Below are 16576 nucleotides of genomic sequence, written 5' to 3' on the forward strand. Positions count from 1 at the left end.
ACAGAGGATGAGATGGCTGGATGGCATCACTGACTCGATGGACATGAATCTGAGTGAACTTTGGGAGTTGGTGATGGACAGGGAGGCCTGGCGTGCTGCGATTCATGGGGTTTGCAAAGAGTCGGACATGACTGAGTGACTGAACTGAACTGAACTGAGGATATAAGTTCGTTTTACCATTCAAAAATGACACTACCTTCATCTCAGAAAATCTTAAAACCTCAAAATTTAGAAGAAAATATTTGAGATGTAGCAGAAAAGCAAGCCTATAATCTATAGAGATCTTGGTGATCTTGGCCTTCATCAACTTCCTGAGGCATTGTTTTACCCTCACTCCCCACAATTTTGATTGTTTTTTTTTTTTTTTTTTGCTTCAATATTACTTTATTTGGTGACATTTTGAGGGAAAACTATTTTACTAAGTGATGTACTAAAGTACTAACTTCTCACATAAAGGAATTTAGAGTAATAATGTTGATCCCTAAGACTCTTCTTCATGGATCCAAAAACCCAAAGAATGTATCCATGGAAACACATTATTTAGATATTCCTGCTTTGTAGGTTAAAGAGAGATCTGAATATATTAACAAATCTGAATGATCTGAAAGTTAATGTTCTTATATCCTGTCTATTTTTTCTCTCTTCTCTATTCACTCCTATGAATGGGATCAGGTCATTTCTTCAGTGAGAACGAGGAATAGATCCAGGAAAGGATGCAAGAAAGAGGAAGAAGCAAAAAAAATAAGGCCGGGAATGATGGAATTAAAGCTGATGGTCAGCCAACCCAAATGCTCAGACTAGACTGGAAGTAGCAAAAGCACTGCAGTAGGAGCAGAGACAGAGATGGCAGTGCGGAGACAGGAAACTCATGAGAGAGAGTGTGCTAATTGAAATGATAGCGAGAAAGTATACAGAGGGGTCAAGGCTGGAAGAGGCTTCTGCAACACCGTGACTGTGAACGTTAGCAGTGCCATCTTCCACGTGTTATACTCAGAGCTGCCACTTGACCAACCATCTCTGCTTTGGTTTGAAACAGAATCCAGAAAGAGACAAATATGAGGCCACTTCTATGAAATTCTGAAGGAAATGAGTTTCTTACAAGTTTATGATTTAGATACTCCTGTGAGGAGATTCTGACTCTCTATGAATGTGTTAAAAGGCTGGGGCACAAGGATGGGAGTGGGGGAGGGGCAGTCAGCCAAGCATGTGTGTAATTTGAAAAGTATCCTCAGGGTATATAGCTGGAAGGATGGATGGATACATAGATACATAGATAGGATGAGTAAGCTAAAGATATGAATGCATACTCACAGAGTTAAACTTTGTAGCTATGTAGTAAGAAACAAGGGACAACTGGGATTCCCCTAGATTTAAGATGAGTCTTTATCTTAGCTGAAGTCTGTGCATAATAGAATGACTTTTATCCTGGTTCTCAGCAGAGCATCAGGTCATTTTCATTTTTCATGTGTGTTAATACCAAAGCTATGGGAGACTGCTTCCAAAGAAAATATCTATCAGGAAAAATGCCTGTCTTTTAAGAATATAAAAGACCAATAATTAATTGTAGCTGGTTTTTTTAATTTAAAATTTGCAGTTTCATTTTCAAAAAAATGCTAAGGAAACACCAATTCTTCTACCATAGTTGCAGGGAACTCTAGTGTACTCTTGTTTGGAGTGTAAATTAGTACAGCCACTATTGAAAACAATGAATGGTTCCTCAAGAAATTAAAACTAGAACTATCATATAATTCAGCAATCTCACTTTTAGATATATATCCAAAAGAATTGAAATTAGGATCTCTCAGAGATATCGGTACTCCTAAATTTGTTGCAGCATTATTCATGATAGGCAAGATACAGAAACAATCTAAGTGTTCATCAACAGATGAATGGATAAAGAAGATAGGCTTGATACACACACACACACATATGGTTGTATGTATTTATACAAACACACAATGGAATATTATTTAGTCATGAGAAAGGAAATCCTACCATTTGTGACAACTTGGATGAATCTTGAGGGCATTATACTAAGTGAAATAAGAGAAAGAAGGACAGCTATATGATGTCACTTATATGTGGAATCTAAAAAAATCAAAACTCAGAGAAATAAGTAAAATAGTGGTTATCAGGGGTTGGGAGATGAGTAAATGTTGCCAAAGGGAACAGACTTCCAGGTGTAAGATTAGCAAGTTTGGGGATCTAATGTACAGCGTGGTGATTATAGCTGATAGTAGTGTATCAGGCAGTTAAAGGTTGCTGAGAAAGCAGATCTTAAATGTTCTCACAACAAAAAAGAAAAGCTAACTATGTGACAGGATATAGGGTGTAGCTAATATTTTGGCTGTAATTCTTTTTAAATTAATATATACCAAATCAATACATTGTAAACTTACACAATGTTATGTGTCAATTATCTCATTAAAGCTGGGGCAAAAAAAAAAAAAAAAAAAGCTGGGGCAGAAAGTAAAATTACCACTGGCCAGTTAACTACACAAATGCCCAGCACCAAGAAGTGTTCAGAGCACGCTGACTCAGGGCTGAATTGGGCATCATGTGGCTACATGGAGAGTGAGTGTAGCCTGAAGACATATATGCAGTGTAGGAGGTGACCCACATGCTAATCCCAGCCCTGCCTTGAACTTGGGTTTGTTTAAGGAACAAGGGCTCTCTGAGGTTTTGGTTCTTCATTTGTAAGGTTAGAACATTGAACTATTTGTTTGGTAAAGTCCTTTATCAGCACCATCACTATATAACCTCATGAGTTTAATCTTCAATGCCAATGCCACCTGAAAGTCTGGAGGCCTCTTTAAGAGATCGATTAGGTTTTAGCTATATATTAATGACAACTTTTCAATTCTTTTAATCACCACTGAATTAATTGTTTGAAATTTTTAGTCTTTAATGACATGATTTTGTACAGATTGTACAATCAGTAGCCAAATAGAAAGAAAGAAGGAAAGAAGGAAGAGAGAAGTGGGAGGGGACTTCAGTAACTGTATTATTTTTCTGCTCTAAGTACCTTATTTTTACTTCCATTGTATGCGAAATGATTTTTTATTGCTTAAAGAATTGTACTTTAATGAGTTCATCTCATAAATATCTACAACTTACCACAGAAAGAACATGCTTATCATTAACAATCATCTTCTCCATGTTTCATTAGATTTGGGAAGAAGAAAGATGATAAGGGTGGAAAGGCAGAGCAAAAAGGTCCTCTGAAGCAGAGTGGCCTGAGAGAAGAGGAACTGGAAAAAATGAAAGAAGAACGTGAGAGGTGAGTAGAAATGCTAAGCCTCTTGTTTTATTTTTGTGCATGGTCTGTGTTTAATTTGGTTATTGTATCAGTCAACTGGAGAAATCTGATTTTAAAATGCATAAGGGTTGACTGATGCAAAAGGAGAGATACCCAATATAAATGAAATCTGCCTTTCTGGGGAATTTTTATTATATTTTGAGAAGAAATTGACTTCAAGTTTTTATTTTATTGGTACTTATAATTCCAAAATGTGCTACCCCTAGTTTTGACTCTATAAATGCATATGTTCCCTATGGTTTAAACATGGTTTAAACAAGGAGGTTTTGGGGTTTTTTTTTAAGTCATTTGAATATTGATGTTTAGAGCTATCAAATTTCCATAGTCTGTTCCTAATTTTTGTCAAGCTGTTGAATGCCTTCTTAATTTTAGTTTGTTAAACCCATTTGGGTACTATAATTTGAAAAGTACATTCCCTTCATTTTTAAAAAGCCAGTGTCTTTTATTATGCCATCAGCAAGTTACAAAGTATGTTGCCCATCTGTGAAAGGGTCGGTTTCATTTACTGAAACAATGACAGTTTGCAAGGGCTGAATTCTCCTTTTTAAGGAGCTTAATGTTCCATTTAGACAAGAAGTCCTTCACATATCTTTGATGTTAACTCTGGCACTTACCCGAAGTAGATGTATAAATGTCTGACTTTGAAATATGTAATTGAATATTCATACTTCTCCTGAAAATTCTTTGCGTTCACAACTAGATGAAGCTTGGAGAAAGACTGAAATTATTCTGCAACTAAGTATTTGATACTGACTTGATCATGCATGACATCAGACTTGTGCAACTTTTTTCCTTGCCTATAGTTGTTGCAGTTTTTAAGAAGTCTGTACTTGTACTTATTTTCATTTTCTAGCATGTGTACTAAGAAAATCATACTTCTTATTCATTGTATTTTCTAGTGCAGCGCATGCTAAGAGTACCAACTGTTAACCTTTGACCCCTATCTTGTGGTCTATTCCCATTGAGAAGGCTCACTTTATCAATAGCAAGAAAAAAGTGCTATTTAGCCCTTTCTCATTTTTGAGAGGTTGATAAGCTCAGTTTCAGGGTCAGTGGAGCAGATAAAAGGAAATCAAGTACTTTCCATTGTTGTTGACTATTCACATGTCAGAGTTGCCCCAAAGAGAAGAAACATGAATTTTCCATCATAATCCAAGATTCAGTAATCCTGTAATGTAAAATGTAATTCAGGCTAAGATTTTAATGTGTTTATTGGCAAAGACACCTGTGTGGTGAGTCCCCATTGTAGATCTTTGCTGCTCCCCTGATTTCACTTACTGAAGCACCACATTCTTTCCTCATCTTCAGGAAACTAAGCTATTTTCTAGAATGCAGACTTTACATTTTTTGCAGCTCAGTACTGGCTTGGGGTTGAAGAGGGGTGTTCCTCTTAGTAGCTAGGGAATCCTGTGCCAGATAGAAAATTGATAACTCATAAAATAAGGTGAGTTGTCTTTAAGCAAAAGTTCATTTCCTTTCTGGTTTTGCCTTTAGGAAACAGGTGCCTGAGGGAGTTTCATTCTTAAATGCAGGACCGTAAATTCACCTCAGCTGGTTATATAGGTTTCAGGTCCAATTTTCTTAAAATATGTCTGGTCAAAATATTTAAAGAGCTATACTATTAGCCCCCACTTAGTCCACTTCCCGCACATGAACACATAAAACACATCTGATATGGGTTTCCTAGAGACAACATTGTCTCAATCATTTATGAGGGGAAGAAGTAGGAGAAGTTGATTTTATGGTTGGGTGCTATAGAATTGATGACCAAGGACATTTCAACAGCTCAGGGCCTGAAGACCATAAAGGGCAAAGGTGAAGGCTGAACATTTGGCATCACTCTCAACCCTGGAGTCCCATTTCTTGGCTCTCTATCATCCATAGGAAACCAATTCACAACTCCTAAAGAACTCAGCAAATGTATCACTCATCATGGCCTGGCCACAGGAAAAATATACAATAAAATAGGAAATAGTGTATTCAAGTTTACAAAGTTCAGTTTTTCCTAATACATTTGAAATTTATTATGTAAAGAAGATTTAAGCCATCCAACTGCTTACTTGCTTCATCCTAGCTGTCATAGATAAAATAACTTTTTACTAACATATCCCTTTTTCAAAGAGTTTAAGTAAAATATATACTGTACATTGCTTAAACCAGCCTGCACCAATTTGTGAAAGACAGTTACTAAGCTTTCAAGAATTATGCGAGCTTCTTGTTAAACCATTGGTAGCTTGAAATTGTTCATGGTGGAAATGTTTACACCACAGAAATTGGCAAATGATGGTAAATTGGGTTTGTTTTCTCAAAGAGCCAGTTGGCTAACACACCCTTGAGGGTCTATACCAATTCTATTTAGTGTATAGCAGGAAGAAATTATCAAAAATAGAGCGAAAAAAAAAAAACAATCATCCAAATCAAAACATGTGACTTCTTATAGATAGCTATGTTTCTCAGATTGGCCCATGGGACACCTGAATCAGAATGAATCACTTGGGGAGCTTGTGGAAAAAATGAGAATTCCTGACACACCAGATTTACAGAATCAGAATCTTGCGAGTTAGAGGCCAGGAATCTAGGTTTAATATTTATGCTCAATGCAATTCTTTAGCAGTCTGAGAAACACTGAGTTTGGGGGACAGGATTTGGCTGGAACGTTAGATTAAGCTCTTCTCATTCTATAAAAAATGATATACAGATTTTTTTTTCTCAAGAGGATTGAATAACTCAGTCTAAAAATGTTGCCGTCTTTCTTACACACCCTCTCTGAGGCATCCTACCTCACTCGCATGCTTTATGCAAACAGAGAGGAACACTTGTCAGTGCTCATTCACCTAAGAGAATATGGATCACTTTCCCCACCCACACCCCCATGCACACAAAACTTACAAAGACAATAAGTTTATTAAGACATTAATTGTTAAAATCGGGCAAAATTCTATCATACTTCCATAACCACTGTTAATAATTCATGATCTTTTTACTATATATTTTTTTATTTGAAAACTTGGTATTCATACCATATATATTTTACTTTTTCCACAGAGTTCCTATTATGTTGAGCATTTCCCAATGTCATTAATGTTTTGAAATTATGTCATCTTGATGACTGCCTAATATCCTGTGAGATCAATATATCAAAATATATTTATCCTCTTTTATCTTGAAATGCACAGACTGTTTCCATGTTTTCAGTGTTCATACCTTGGTGAGCATCCAGGTACAAAGTCCTCATAGATTACCTCTTAAATCATATAATTTGAAGGTTCAATTTCCTTGTAACTATTTGAACCAATGGTTAATCTAAACTAATCAACTCTAAACTTTAGGGTTATGTCATCCTTCTCCATTCCTCTCACTGTTTTTCTTATGATTTCCATATCTTGTTTTAATTTGCCTGTGTATCTAGCTCCTAATATGGAACTGTGTTGGTGATATATATGAATATCTTATTCACAGCTAGAACTGTAAGTGAAATTGAAGTCGCTCAATAGTGTCCAACTCTTTGTGACCCCATGGATTGTAGCCTGCCAGGCCCCTCCATCCATGGGATTTTCCAGGCAAGAATACTGGAGTGGGTTGCCATTTCCTTCTGCAGGGGATCTTCCCAACCCAGGGACTGAACCTGGGTCTCCTGCATTTCAGGCAGAGTCTTTACTGTCTGAGCCACAAGGGAAACTCAGTTGTAGCTATCAAAAGGTCAAAAACCTATAACTGGTGGATTGAATTATTAGATTAAAGAGCCTAGAACAGTGATTCTCAGTTCTTTGGAGGAGGGGTATGAAGGATGGAAATTTGCTTCCCAAGGAACATTTGGCTGTATCTTGAGACATTGTTGATTGCCAAAGCTTTGGAGGGGGCTGTGGGGAGTGAGTTGCTACTGCCATGTACTGGGTAGAAGCCCAGAATATGGCTACATATCGTACAACCGTAAGACAGTTCCCATCCTCAAATGATTAGTTATCTAACTCAAACTGTCAATGGTGTGGAGGCTGAAAACCCGTTTCTACTCCAGAAAGAGTAGTGATACTCTCCTGGACATTAGTATTGCATTGTCTCACAATCTGTGGCTAATACAGAGAGATATACACTAGATCACGTAAGCCTAGAGGATTATTAGCTATTTGAGAAACTACACCCAAAGATTGCTAGGGAATGTTCCAACAACATCAGAGAATGCAATGGAAACCCACTCCAGTACTCTTGCCTGGAAAATCCCGTGGACAGAGAAGCCTGGTAGGCTGTAGTCCATGGGGTTGCGAAGAGTCAGACACAACTGAGCAACTTCACTTTGACTTTTCACTTTCATGCACTGGAGAAGAAAATGGCAATCTACTCCAGTGTTCTTGCCTGGAGAATCCCAGGGACGGTAGAGCCTGGTGGACTGCTTTCTATGGGGTCACACAGAGTCAGACACGACTGAAGTAACTTAGCAGCAGCAGCAGAATTCCAACAATATAAGCTCACAAGAAAAAAGTTTCCCTAAAAATTTATTTTTAACTCTGACTTGCTGAGCATTGGCATCAGTGATGGTACCTATTGATCAGATTTTAAATTCCAGAAAGCTGCAGGGGTTGACAATGTGTCCGATGACAGAATCATCTGGAACAATGGACTAAATCAAATATAAAGGAACTTAATAGGAATAAATGTAAAGTCTTGTGTTTAGGTCCAAAAATGAGCTGTACAAACACAGGATGTAGAAGGTTTGACTTAATACCGAATATATGAAAAGTTTGCCTGATGGTTTTAGTTGAGGGTAAGCTTTGCAAGAGTCAGTATGGGGATATGCCTGCCAGAAACTTAATCCAGCCTAGGCTACAGAAATTCATGTACGAAAGTGAAGGAAGAAACAATAATTTCTGTTCTACACTGCTCAGATCACACCTGGAATACCCTAAGCCTCTCTCACACACAGAAAATGGCAGTATGAAATCCATGTCTTTTGAAAAATATGGAAGGATCTGGGAACGCACAGCCTGCAGGTTCAGACGTAGTTGACGTCACATGATTAAAGATCATTAACATAAAAGAGGAATTAGATGTATTTTATAGCCTCCATTCTCTTTCCATTCTCTCTCTCTCTACTTATTCATTTATTCATTTATTTTCTTGAAGATTCTAATGAGGAATTATTTTTAGAGAGGTAGCCATCAACTTAATAGAGGGGAAAACATCCTGACAAATTAGAGTGTCTTATGCAGCGGCAAGTGTATTGACACTGGAAATATCTAATGATGATTGCACTGAGAAAGGATGAGTGCACCAGGAAAGGACTGGACTGGAATCACTTTCATAAGCTTTAGTCATTGATATATTATCTTCATTGTCTTATTTGTATCTGTATACATTTAATTAAATAAAAAGTTACATAAATGCAAAACCATGTAAATTAATATAGTTAAATACATCAAGCCACATACCATCAAAACTCTTGTGTGTCATTAATGCTGCTCATGTCCTTAGATGATCTCTGTGGTCTCTCCCAGATCTCAGGGTCTGAGAAATTTATAAACAGATGAGTACAGAAGCATTGACTTTACACTCCCTACAGTGGCCTTTTGTGAATTGGCTATGTACATATGGCAGTATGTGCACTATTTTTATTTGAATGTAAAAGCCCAAGTTTCTTGCTCCTAATTGCATGTTAGGATTTTCTTAGTCTCCTATTCGATTTCCTGAGCTGATCATGTGTCCCCTCTTGACACAAGTCAAACAATCCATGGCAGTGAAGCCCTGTTTTAAATAAACTCATCATTTTTGTTCATGCTCCAGTGAGACTGGCCATAATAAGACATTAGTTCCAAATGCTTATGTCCATTGCTAGAAGGATGAATCCAATATTATATTCAAAGATTATTTCTCCTAGAATTCTTTATCAAGCTAAATTAAATTAGCATTTTCCAAACGTTCAGATTATGTAAATTAGTATGGTGAGCTAAAAGCAAGAGATGATTTTAGCAGGTCAGTAAACCATGTGCTTTTGTTGCTGTTGTTTGATACTTAAGACTTTGAATTTGTAACCTTCTGCAGAGTTTGAAATTAAACAGATTCTCCAGCCTAAAAAGTACCTAACATGCATGCTGGACTTGTATTGTTAATACCTTCTCAAAAATCGGGTGGAGATTTAAGTTAAAGAAAAATATGTTCTCCTCATTTATTTAAGACTGTTGTACTGGGAGGAGAAATCTCCATTGACTAAAGGCTGTCTTTCATTAAAATCCCGTAGTACTGACTCTTGGGAATCTACTGTGTGACTCAGGGAGCTCACACTGGGGCTCTGTGACAACCTAAAGGGGTGGTATGGGGTGAGAGGTGGGAGGGAGACTCACAAGGGAGGGGACATACATATTCCTATGGTTGATCCATGGCAGAAACCATTACAATATTGTAATTATCCTTCATTTGAAAATAAGTAAAATTTTAAAATAAATTAATAAGTTAGTTGAGAACAAAAAATCCCATATTACTAATCCTGAATTAAATTTTCCAAAATGAAACTTCTTACTGCAATTGGGGAGGAGACGGCAAGGAATGAAGTTGCACTCTAAAATCCTCTATTACTCTTATACCATGTCAGAGTTTATTTTGCAAGGGAGCTTATTTACTGTGTTAGTGAGACGTTATTTTTGTAGCTCTTATTATAATCTTAGAATAAATGAGATGAGGGGGGAAAGTGGCAACCTCTTTAGCTTCAGCATAGAGAAGTATGGAAACATATGGCTCTTGTTTTCAACAACTGGCCTGAATGGAATGTCTAAGTGAGAGTGAAGCTAAGATTTAGGAAAGTTAATCTGTTTCAGTGTCTGAATTCAAGGTTCTTAGTTTTCTTTCCTTTAGGAAGCCTTCCAAGAGCTGAGACTTCTCCCTTGCCTTATCAGCTGAGCTGCTTGTGGCCTGTTCCCTTCGTTTAAATCGATACATGTGTTTTTGATATTTGGCAAGCCAAGATTTAATTATGCAGCTGCAAGTTCCCTACATAAACGAAATGCATCTTAGAGAAGTAAAAACATTCAGAAACCGTTTAGAGTTTGAGAATACAAGTGGGTGAAAATCTATTCCCAACCTCTCAGCATTTTATTTAATTATGGGAGATTTTTATGTTACTGGAAATTGAAATGAGAACCAGAATAAGCTAGGGTTTATCCAACATTTGTGCATACTGAAAAATAAAGATGCTTATTGTATTCTAAGGAAGAAAGAAAAAGTATATTTTGAGTTAATATTATATGTTGTAACCTACGTAAGCATTACACTCCTGAGTACATAGAGCAGCAATTGAGTTGATAGGATTTTGTCATTATTATTTCCTTAAAAGAGTGCATATTTTATTCAAGGAACCAGAAGGTTGATTTCTTTACTTTGCCAAGAGACTGTCTATAATTAATTATTTACTGAACTTAAACTTCTGCACTATTTAAACTGTTGAAAACACCCATGTTTTGGCATGATTACATACAAATGATTAATTCAGCCTGGTTTTACTCCTCTCTGAATATCTCTGTCTTTTGCCATAGAATTTTAGGTCCTGTGGTGTGGGCAAAATAAAGTGTTGGAATGATTCCCAGTTTTAATAGTCCCAATTTATTATTACCACTGAACCCTGATCAGATCGTGGACTGGATTAGATCCCAGTTTTTCAGAATGCCCCAATTTATGGTTCCCTTCAAATCCTGATAAAAATGTGTCTTTGAATAAGGTTTTGGTTGGCTAAAAGAGATCCAGTTAATTACTTTTAGATTCTTATTAGATCATCGCTGCATGGAAGTTATGAAAACTATTACTAGACGGTGTTTCTCAGGACAAGGTCACGTTCTCGTTTTATGCTGACAGAAAGAAGCTATCAGATTTCTGTTTTTCATAGTACTAACCATCTCAATAAATGAAAGGAGATTTGCTGTATCCCAGTAATTACTATTGATGCAAGTGTTAGGGTAAAGGTGGCCTTTTTTCCTAGAATAATAAGTAAAATCAGACTGTGCACACCAGAGAGAGCAAGAGCCAGCACTAGGCCAAATACCGGGCAAAGTGGCTACATCCTCACCACCCTTCTTTCAAGATGTCTCTTATTTAGAGAAATGAGGTATGAGATACAGGGGGATGTAGGTAGTTTTAGCAGCTGTATGTTTATTTGATCTTCATAACACCTATCTTCCAGTGTTCTTGCCTGGAGAATCCCAGGCACGGGGGAGCCTGGTGGGCTGCCGTCTATGGGATCACACAGAGTCGGACATGACTGAAGCAACTTAGTAGTAGTAGTAGTATCTTCCCAGAAATGCTTGTGGTCACCAGCAAAATTTGGCCCATGACTATATTCCTAGAGACAAGAGATGGAAACATCTACATCCTTATGCCATGCCAGCATTTTTATGAGCCAAAATCCTTTTATGGGACTTGAATCAATGTTAGAAGTGCTGTATTAGCAACTACTTGTCAGCTGAGCTGGATTAATACATAAAATGAATCACTTGACTGGCATGGTTTCCAATAGTCATTTAGACAAACTTCTAAGATTAAAGTACACCAGCTCTTTCAAAAAGTGTTTTTTAAAGATACTCTTATATTCAAATATCCTGGAGTGACATATTATATTATTGTATTTGGTTATAGTGATATTTAAATACATTCTGAAAAGGAATTTATTAAACTACCTACAGTGATCCCATAGAAATGTTCAGAATATCTGATCTGATAGATCTTGGAAAGAAGTTCTAAATTCTGTTGATCCGGATATTTGGTTTTAATATACACACAAAAATATATGCCATGTAATCACCAAATCTTGGTAATTCCCTGGATTTTATGCCAGATACAGATATATTTGGTTCAGTGGAGGTTATGGACAGCAGAGGCAAAATTTGAGAATTTTCTGTGAAAGCTTTGAGCAGCTATAGAAGGCCTTTGGTCATGAGAACTTAGAAATACCCGTTTTTTCAATTGTTTTCATAACTTATATAAACAACTTTTGAGCATGTATCTTCAAAGTCCCTCTTTTTATTACCATGATGAAATGGCAATAATAATTCTTTAAGGCCTGAAAAAAGCATGGATAAAATGCTTTTTAACTGCTAAGTCCCTTCAAAGAAGGAAATTTCAGTAAGTGAAAGTTAAGAGAATCCAGAATATTTACTGTGGACTATTCTGGAGCTGGTCAGTGTAAACTTAATTTGCTAAAAATGCTCTTAAAAATGTATACAAATCAAATTGTTGTAAATCCAACAATATTTTCTGAATTTCTAAGTATCTCATCTTCGTTTGAACATACACTATGTTGTATCCTGCTTTGGAAAACTTCCATGACAACACATACACTCGAGAGGCCAAGATTAGTTATTGTTCCAATAGGTTGGTAATACTGTAAGTTGAAAGGATACTCAACCTGTTGTCTTCCAGATCTGCTTTTTTCCCATCTCATACTCATTATGTGTGGGGGCTTCCCAGGTGGTGCTAGTGGTAAAGAATCCACCTGCCACTGCAGGAAATGCAAGAGACACGGGTTTGATCCCTGGGTTGGGAACATCCCCTGGAGAAGGAAATAGCAACCCAATCTAGGATTCTTCCTGGAAAATTCCATAGTTAGAGGAGCCTGGTAGGCACATTCAGACAGAACTGAGAGGCTGAGCACATACACATATCCTAAGCATGTAATTCATAAACAATGAACTCTGAATACAATTTTTCCAAATTTCCTTGGCAGTTTTTTTGCATTAGTAGTTTTCAGCCAGGAGCAGTTTTCCCCCCCAGAGGTCATGTGACTATGCCTGAAGACATTTTAGTTGTCACCCTAGGGGGAGTGCTGCTGGCACCTGAAAGTGAAAGTGAAAGTCACTCAGTCGTGTCTGACTCCTAGTGACCCTATGGACTATACAGTCCATGGAATTCTCCAGGCCAGAATACTGGAGTGGGTAGCCTTTACCTTCTCCAGGGAATCTTTCCAAACTAGGGATCGAACCCAGGTCTCCTGTATTGCAGGCAGATTCTTTACCTGCTGAGCCACAAGAGAACAAGGATATTCCTCACCATCCTGCCATGCAGAGGACGACTCCCTTACAGTAAAAACTTACCCAGCCCAAGATGTCAATTGTGCTAAGGTTGACAAACCCTGTTTTGGACAAATTGATAGTTAGGTTAAGTAGGCTTCCCTTGTGGCTCAGAGGTTAAAGCATCTGCCTGGAATGCTGGAGACCAGGGTTTGATCCCTGGGTCGGGAAGATCCCCTGGAGAAGGAAATGGCAACCCGCTCCAGTACTCTTGCCTGGAGAATCCCATGGAGGGAGGAGCCTGGTAGGCTACAGTCCATGGGGTCGCAAAGAGTTGGACACAACTGAGCAACTTCACTTCACTTCAGATAGGTATAGATATAGATAGAAATATGCTGTAGACATTCAGTACCTTTGTGGTTGGGCCCAAGGATATGTATCTTAAAACTGTTTCCCAGGTGTTGTTTATAGTATGTTTGGGGCCAAGAGACCTGGGTGGTGGCCCAGGGTAGGCATGTGGCCAAGTAGAAAGATTACAGTGTGTCAGATCTGGGTTAAAGACCTGACTTTGCATGAGCACACTGTCAAGCTACTTAACCGCCTCAGGCCCCTGTGTTCTCATCTGTTAAATGACAAATCTGGCTTTCAGATTGTTCTGAAAAGTTTTATTTATGAAGCAAGGAGTTGGTTCACTCTAGGTGCTCAGTGTTATTTTCCGACCACCTCTGGGGATTAAAGATCCCAGGTAATCTGTTTAGTATCCTTTGGGAGCCCAGAATGCTCTGAGATGCACCATCTGTGAAAGTTGCTGAGTTGGATACTATCATGATGAAGAAGGCCAACTTGAACGCAGACTTTGCCTAGCCGGGAGTCATGCCAGATCCCCCCATTCAAGAGGCTTCTCCTCGTTTTTTATCGATCACCAGTTGGAAGTTGCTCCTCAAGCACAGTGTGCTTGGCATAAGATGGCAGCATGGCAGCGGGGCGGGGGTGTTGAGGGAGTGCTGGCTGCAACCAGTGCTTGGCAGTCATAGAAACAAATTCAGACAGGAGGGGTACAAATGGCATGGGTGACTGCCAGCCTCTCAAGTTCACAGGGTATGTGACTGCAGAAAACACTTGTAACCACAGTCATTAAATTCACAACATCCTCACAACATTAAATTCACAACATTTGCATTTCTGTTAAATTGATTATATTAAAGGAGAAATAATTCAGGTCTGCTAATATTTCAAATTCAGTTGGTAGAAATGGAATGAGAGTGTCCTTTTCTTCCTTGTTCACCATCTCCCACCCATCTGTCTTTGCTCTGTAGTTTAATTACTTAATGACTTTGCAGTGCACCTGAATTAACTTCAGGTTGGTGTCCAAAGGAACCTGACCCCTTTCCCAGGTCCAGACTCCAGCCACCTTCTACTCTATGCCCTTTGTTTGATTTTAGTATTGTAAGTTAAGAAGATAGAAGTGGTTTGAGCTATGGCACAAAAGTCTGCTCCTCTAGAGGTCACTTAAAGGGGCTTTTCTTTTTTTTTTTTTTTAACAATAATAACAATTGGCTGTTTAGATAGAAGCTGTAAACATGTTCTTGGAGGAACTTAACAAATAATAATTTGTAAAATCATGATTTCTGTAAACAGAGCTTGTTAACTATGGCAGGCTGGAGAAGAGTGAATCAGTAATAATAGCTTTGATCAAAGTCATTCTTCTCTCCAAACTTTCAATGGCTCTCTCTTCCCTACTGCACACAGTCCCAACAGTGTGACCTAATGTATCTGACTAGAGCCTCGCTTTCTTGTCAGAATCTCCACTCCAGCTCTCGTGACCCATGTACTCAGCCAATCTGGAATCCTCGTTTTTTTTCAAGTCTCTGTGCCATTCCTAGTACCATTTCATTTGCCCAGAACCCCTTCATCCTGCCTCAGTTGGTCAGAATCATGGAAATTCATTGAAATCCCACTTCTTCCATTATACCTTCCCAAACTACCTAAGATAAAAGAAAATTCTTCCACTAAATAACTTGACCAAGTTACTTAATTTTGCTAACCTTCATTTTCTTTATCTATAAAATGGGTAGATAACCATTGTAATATCATAATATTGTTGTGAGGACTGATTGAGACATAAAAGTGAAGTATTCAGAATAGTGCCAAGCATAGAGATGTTCAATAAATGGCAAACTTACCATTTTCCTTAGAGACTGTTTATTTGAAAGAGAATGGACATTAATATCAAATAATGTTGGATTTGAAGCCCAATTATTCTGTGCACTAGCTGTGTGATTGTGCATGTTTTGCTGACATCTTCTGAGCCTAACTCACTCATTTGAAAACTTTTTTAAAAGGAGAAATAATACCTAGCCTTCAGAGTTCCTATGAAATTTACGTAAGATCAAATGCTTAAAGCATCCAAAGCAGTGCTTGGCACAGGATAAATACACATTGTTATTATTATTGTTATTTTGCTCCATTGAATTGTAGATGTCTGTGATTACAAACATACCTTCTCTCCATTACTAGTGTGTAATTTCCTTAAGGCAAGAACCACATTATAATTATATTTCTTTTTCTCTCAGCATCTAATACACTACGTTTCGCAAGTAGGTACTCAGTACACAGTTGTTGAATAATGGATGAATGAATGAAGGAACAAATATAAGGCTGCACGAATTTTATTTTTCAAGTGAGTAACTGCTAGAATGGAACCAAGAGGCAGAATGGGCTAAATCAATGGTTGACAAAACTATATAAGTTTAAAAAAGAGAAGTCTTTCCCCTGGGCTATGCAGTAGTATCCAGAAGCATGAGATTAGTTGTAACCGGTAGTATAATGGTGAAGATGGATCGTTGACACATAGTGACCAGCCCGTCAGGAATATCAACACCTGTTTCCTTGTCACTGAACCAGATCCTGAGACAAGACCTTAAAGTGACTGAAATTCATCCATTTCACAAACAAATGGCGATATCATGGGTCTAGGGAGTTGGTTTGTTTGTTGTTGTTTTTGTTTTCCTTTTAATGGGCTTTGCCCCTATTCTCTTTAGTTGGCTTAAATTTAACCAGTTGAAATTATTTTTAAGTACCATTCATTTCAACCTTTTAAAAGGAAAGATTTGCCTTTATGGGGTAAAGGAGATTTGATTGTATAGATGAGACACACTGCCCTTGGCTTATTCTCTATCACAGGAGGATCTTTCTTGTGCTGCATGTTGAGCCGATTCAATCAGAATTCTCAGTGCAGATTGTATTTCAGGGGCAAGCATAAAAACTATAATGGAAA

At 37.8% G+C, this 16576-nt stretch overlaps 1 protein-coding gene across 4 annotated transcripts in view; it reads left to right on the top strand.

The window, feature by feature from the left end:
* The window catches only part of PARD3B (par-3 family cell polarity regulator beta), a 1140922-nt gene that overhangs the window by 907912 nt on the left and 216434 nt on the right, over nt 1-16576 (top strand). For all 4 annotated transcript variants that reach the window (XM_068967371.1, XM_068967374.1, XM_068967373.1 and 1 more), the window contains one exon: nt 3170-3280. In XM_068967371.1, the coding sequence (XP_068823472.1) occupies nt 3170-3280 (111 nt within the window). The remainder of the gene's footprint in view (nt 1-3169; nt 3281-16576) is intronic.

This window comes from Capricornis sumatraensis, chromosome 3 (assembly GCF_032405125.1).
Source record: "Capricornis sumatraensis isolate serow.1 chromosome 3, serow.2, whole genome shotgun sequence".
Lineage (NCBI taxonomy): Eukaryota > Metazoa > Chordata > Mammalia > Artiodactyla > Bovidae > Capricornis > Capricornis sumatraensis.